The following is a 5,937-nucleotide window of genomic DNA, read 5'->3' on the forward strand; positions in this document are numbered from 1 at the left end:
AGATGCATATTAAGGATTGGAATCAAGTTTGGATTCTTTATGAAATCATGGGGGAAATCAAGGTTCGTAAACCGCTTGAAGATTACGAACGGTAAAAAGAACGAAGTTAACTGCTATGCTTACCAACTTTATCCACATGACTTGAGTGGTCGACGTACTCTCTTTTCGTCAGGTAAATCGTTACCTGTGAGGAGAGAAAGAGGTCACTGGTTGGTCTTGTATTCAATTCAGTAGTCGTTATGGTGGTCATAGTAACCGAAGAAAGTCTCAGTTATGCATTATTACTCGATATAAAAACAAAGAATTACTCATATGTCGAATATATTTCTAGGTGTTTTCGTCCATCCCGTTCTAAGAAATTTATATCAAATCGCAGTTTGCAGGTGCAGGAAATTTTGTGAGGTCTTTTCGAAATCACAAATTTAAGAATATGATGATTATATAACCACTAATTGATTAAATGATTGACTGGTTTTACATTTACAGATTTATAGAGTAGTGCCCCATCTATCATGATCAACAATCAGTGTATTCTTTTATGCAATAATTCACGCTCATTAGTGTGAAACTAAAGAAGGTTTCCTTCGCAACGTCAGTTCACGATTGTCCTAATTTGGGCCTCCAAAGACTATAAGCAAAGTTCATAACTGTTAATCACATATATCCTTCAGATTCTCTATTTGAAAAAAATCACACATTTCACATATGACAACATATTACATATTATACACGTGCACGCCAGCAGATTGTCTTCCAGGAGACTCCGTCCCTGGAAACTCGCTGCACCGTGAATGTGTTGAAATTTAAATTGTACTGGAAGAGTATTCAAATAAAATTTTAGCAAAATTTGTTTAAAAACTAAAAATAAAAAAAAATCCTTGTCTCCGAGAAATCGTTAATGAATTGGATCCTCCAGTATCCTTCAATTAAGTTTAATGGACCAAAACAAACAGATATTTGTGTTAGTTTCCCCTCTGTTATGCAGAAATGGAGAAAAAAAAAACACCTGTCAATTTGTGAGCCGTCACACCACTGGGGGGAATTACTGTGCACCTTTGGAAGAACTCGTACCTTGCTATTAGGGGAGCTTTTCTTAAAAACTTGGAATTTGACCACCATTGTACCGGTTGTTAGAATACGTTGCTTTCCCCTCAGAAGTCTTCAGGCAAACTAGGCCAAGCTGGGTCGCTCCCCTCTTTTATAGACCACCTGCAGTGTTGCCGACTCGCTGCGTTGCCACTTAACCCCAGTAGCGTACCTGATCACGTGAAGGATGGTGCGATTACGTACTTGGATTTCCCCTGGTTTGCCATGCTACTTGAATCATACTGATTCCCTTCGTAATAATAAATCAGTAGTGGAAATATATCGATCGCTTTATAGAAATTGCCTGTTTATATACTGCTTTAATAGACGACGTGGCAACTCGCAGGTGGTGCGGTTGCAGTGCAGCATTGTGTAACGTCTTCTTGCAAAAGCTTGACACAATATCCATAAAAGGAAAAAGGTTCGTCCCGTTTTCGGAGATTATGTGAATACTGACATTGAAGTGCGTGTGAGTGTGTGTGTGTTTTTTTTTAACCCTTCTCAGCAATAATGACAAATCTTGACAAGGTTCTAAGGTTTGGGGTTAAGGATAATTCCATACTCTATCGCAGTTGCTGATTCTTCCACTTGCCTCTGTCCTCTTCATTTCTTTTATTATTATTATTATTTTATTGAAAAGAATATATTCCACGCAGTACACTTTAGATTAGCGGAAATATAACTGTTGAAACGGCATCTTAGCACATCTTCATCGTCCCCAGATTGTTTTCGCTTACTCGGGGAGTAAGCCTACAAACTACTTTGCTGTTGTTGTGGTTCTTGTTGCTGGTCTTGTTCTTTCTTGTTGAGGGGGTAGGAAAGGTCTATGGAAAAAGCCCAAAAAGGTCTGAAAAAGGTGTTTTGCGTTGAGTTAAAGATACAGGAATTTTAGGTGATTTATTTGAATGAAAATGTAAAAAAAAAAAGTGCATTAATGCAGTACAGAACAATTATTCCAAGTAAAAGAAAGCGTATTTATTTGATTTTTTTTTTTTGTGAAACAACGCTCTGACCCTAGATTTTAGCTCGCCCCTGGTAAGCTGGAGATCGGATCACGCCTTGTGTAACCTTTGTCTTGCATCCGTTTCTTTCTTTTGAAGATTTGACGCCCTTTTGTATGTACACGTTAATGGAGGTCTCCTTTCGCTCATCCTCTGGGTTTACTCTTTCCACCGCATCCTACATACTCTGTCGTTTCCACATCTCAAGTCAAGTGGCCTTCAGCTTCCTACTTCAAAGTCTGGCGACATTCTTCGGGCTCTGCTGAGCTCTGCTTATTAGCCTTCATCTCTTCGTTTCTGGTAGTCTATACGGAGATTACGAATGGAAGTTAATCGGAGCTCTCTCAGGATATCATGTTTAAGATCAAGAGATAAGTCTACCATCATAAGATCAAGAGATAAGTCTGCCATCATAAGATCAAGAGATAAGTCTGCCATCATAAGATCAAGAGATAAGTCTACCATCATAAGATCAAGAGATAAGTCTGCCATCATAAGATCAAGAGATAAGTCTACCATCATAAGATCAAGAGATAAGTCTGCCATCATAAGATCAAGAGATAAGTCTACCATCATAAGATCAAGAGATAAGTCTACCATCATAAGATCTAGAGATAAGTCTGCCATCGACAACCGTCACGTATCTTTCCCTCTGTGGCCACGGTGGAACTGTAAGATTTAGGAATTGTTTTGTGATCTTTTGCAATTTTTTTTCACGAAAATAAAAGCAAGTGAATAATCGCTGAGCTCAGATTATATATATGCCCAACCTAACAGCAGTATGTTCCTAACCCTCCAGTCAGGAAAGCTCTAGCTTTCCTATCTGTCAGATCTTGTGGTCAACAGTGCTACATCTGTATATTTCGCTGTAAGTGAGAAGGTTTCTCTTTAGAGATATGATTTTCCATTCTTTAGAGTTTGGATCAATTATTTCCGGCACGTTTCCTTTAACGTATCCATTCACGTAAAGATGATTTTACTCCTCACAAATCATCCTCTCTCTCTTTTTTTTTTTTTTTTTAACTCTCAACTCGTCCAGGAAGCTCGTGCACGGTAATACCTTTTTTGAAGGGGGCGAGTGGGCTATTTATGTAGATAGATTGCATCCCTTAGTGGCACATGCGAAACTTCCTAATCCTTTACATTGTAATATGGAAGTACTACATTATGGCACTGGCTAGGCCTGCCTTTAGAGAGCCAGGTGTATTTTGTAGGTTGATTGCTTAATATATGCAAGCCGATCCCGCAACGAATGGTAATCGATGCTGGATTGCTATTTGGGCACTTCATGTATTTCCCTTGTATCTTAATAAGGAGTGAATAGCATGGCTTTGTAAACCATTGCAATTCATAGTATGAATGAGTGAGGCATAGTCACTTCAGCAGCGTTTTATGGTTCCTGGTCTCCTTTTTTAAAACTGGTTCCAGTCACACTGAACCCTTCGGTGTGCAGGTTCAAGTACGGTGTTTAGACAGTCGTTGAATTGTACGTGCATGTAATACAAGACTAAGCCAAATATTTAATGCAATTTTTTTGCTTGCCTGCTCTCCATAGGTGCATGAGCCCCGTTTAGTTCTTCTAATTTTCAGTGTTCTTAACTTTCTCGTTGATTCTATGTGCCTCCACTTAAGCTCATCGAAGTTCCACCCTGGACAAGTGGTTTTCGCGCTCGGCTGCCAATCCGGTGGTCCGAAGTTCGAATCCCGGCTCGGCCAACGCGGAATCAGAGGAATTTATTTCTGGTGATAGAAATTCATTTCTCGATCCCACAATAAGCTGTAGGTCCCGTTGCTAAGTGACCAATTGGTTACTAGCCACGTAAAAATACCTAATCCTTATGCCCAGCCCTAGGAGAGCTGTTAATCAGCTCAGTGGTCAGGTAAAACTATACTTAACTTAAGCTCATCGATACTGTTTTTTAAAAGTTTACCATATCTGTGAATTCGTTCTCTCTGATGTTTTCTTGAAAGAAAACGTCGTTATTTGATGGTTAACTAAACTATATTGTACAGCATTCCTTGTTAGCCATTTATTACTACCTTTTCTGTACATAACAGGGTTGATGCCTTGCACAAGTATCAACAGTATGTCCATGTATTTCAGAGCAACTGAAGAACAGTCCTCAACACACCGAAAATTATATGAAAACTTAAATCAAATGCGGAATGTTGTCTTTCACCGAAACAAAGAAGCTCTCATTTACTTCATTTCTATCGCATTTTCGATTGTTTTTGTTCATTCAGGAAGGCTAATCACATATTCATGTAAGCACGATGAATAATTCTGAAACTGATTCGTATTCCTGAGTGGTTAGAGCATTCCCCAAAATAGAACAGGGCTTCCATGTCGTGCTTATTTATGTGTTTTTATTTTTTTCTCGGGCACACACCACTGTATTCATAGAGTAAGTGCAGCCTTAGGGTTAAAATACACAGTGTTCATAGATCTAAAGGGAGCCTTTGATAGGGCTAGCCATATAATTATTTTGACAGAGTTGGCAGAAATGATAGAAGGAAGACTCCTATAGCTCATAATGGTTTACCTAACAGATAGAATCATTTGTGTCTACTTCGAAGGTGTACAATCAAGATGGAAAAAAATGGAGTTGGGTACCCCTCAAGGAGGTGTTCTACCTCCCACTCTTTTTAATATTCTAATTAATGTACTAGGAAAAATTAATATACCAGGAATCATAATAACTGTGGCGAAAAAGATGGACTTATAGTGGACTGTATTATATGATATGCATAACGTTGTTACTTGGTCAAAAACCGCTAAAAGCCTTACGTAACAACTCCACAAAACTCCCTTTGCGGTTTCTAAATTACGGGGAGATATCTCTTAACCCAATTCATTATTAACGAGGATAACACACCAATATCACTAATGAATAGTAGCACAATTAAGTACTTTCACTTACTGAGCAGTCCTTGTAGACATGAACTCATAATAAATCGCTACACGAGATACGACGAGAGGTACGTGCCTCTCTCTCTCTCTCTCTCTCTCTCTCTCTCTCTCTCTCTCTCTCTCTCTCTCTCTCTAAATGTTGCGAGTGCTCATGGGTTGATTTTCAGACCTTAGAGGACCGCTGTGTTATCTCGTTTCTAAAAGTTATTTGCATAACCTTAAAATATGAACACAATAAAGGTTTATCAGATCAATTCATATTCACCATCCACAAAACTGAAACATAGGAAAAATGAAATAAAGTCGAGGGATATTGAAACGCATTTGATAAATGTAAAGTTAAAATTAATTTAATAACTAAAAGTTAAACATATCAAAGAGTAATAACATATAAGTGACAAATGAAATTAAACACACAAGGGAAATTGTAAATCAATGGCACTCAAATGAAACAAATTACGACAAAATTCAAAGAATCAGGGCAATCGCCCTTTCTAAATCCACACACACATCAGTACACAAACCAGATAACAGGTCACCTGAAAAGTTGAGCCAAGAAGCTGTTCGTTCCGTCCTGCATTCGGGTTTTGTTGGGGAAAAAGAGACAAGTTATACAATTACCACGAATGCAGAACTGACTTACAAGGTTTTCATGAACATAAAAAACTTTACAATAATTATCAAGTTCGTTGTCAAAAATAAATTCCAAATATAATAGTGTGCAACTTCAACATATTTATTAAATGTAGTGAATTAATTGGTGGTGTGTGTCAATACAATTTTGGGCGGTATCATGCCCATACAGTGTACTACGCACATACGCATACACACCCCTAGAGGGGCATGCAAAGGAGCGATCAGAGGGGCGAACTACTACCCTTCCTTTCCCCTCCCGATCTTTTGACCTCTCCTAATGGCTTCTCTGGCGAGAGGCACAAA

The 5,937-nt window shown here is 38.5% G+C and overlaps 1 protein-coding gene across 1 annotated transcript in view; it reads right to left on the reverse strand.

Annotated features, from left to right (window-relative positions):
• Positions 1–1,220, reverse strand: part of LOC135204343 (arrestin homolog) — an 8,696-nt gene extending 7,476 nt beyond the window's left edge. Inside the window, exons 1-2 of the mRNA XM_064234530.1 lie at positions 1,072–1,220; positions 124–184 (exon numbers count right to left, since the gene is read on the reverse strand). Of these exons, the coding sequence (XP_064090600.1) occupies positions 124–184; positions 1,072–1,119 (109 nt within the window). The 5' untranslated portion in view covers positions 1,120–1,220. The remainder of the gene's footprint in view (positions 1–123; positions 185–1,071) is intronic.
• Between the last annotated feature and the right edge of the window lie 4,717 nt (positions 1,221–5,937).

The sequence above is a fragment of the Macrobrachium nipponense genome, chromosome 44 (genome assembly GCF_015104395.2).
Source record: "Macrobrachium nipponense isolate FS-2020 chromosome 44, ASM1510439v2, whole genome shotgun sequence".
NCBI classification, from domain to species: Eukaryota; Metazoa; Arthropoda; class Malacostraca; order Decapoda; family Palaemonidae; genus Macrobrachium; species Macrobrachium nipponense.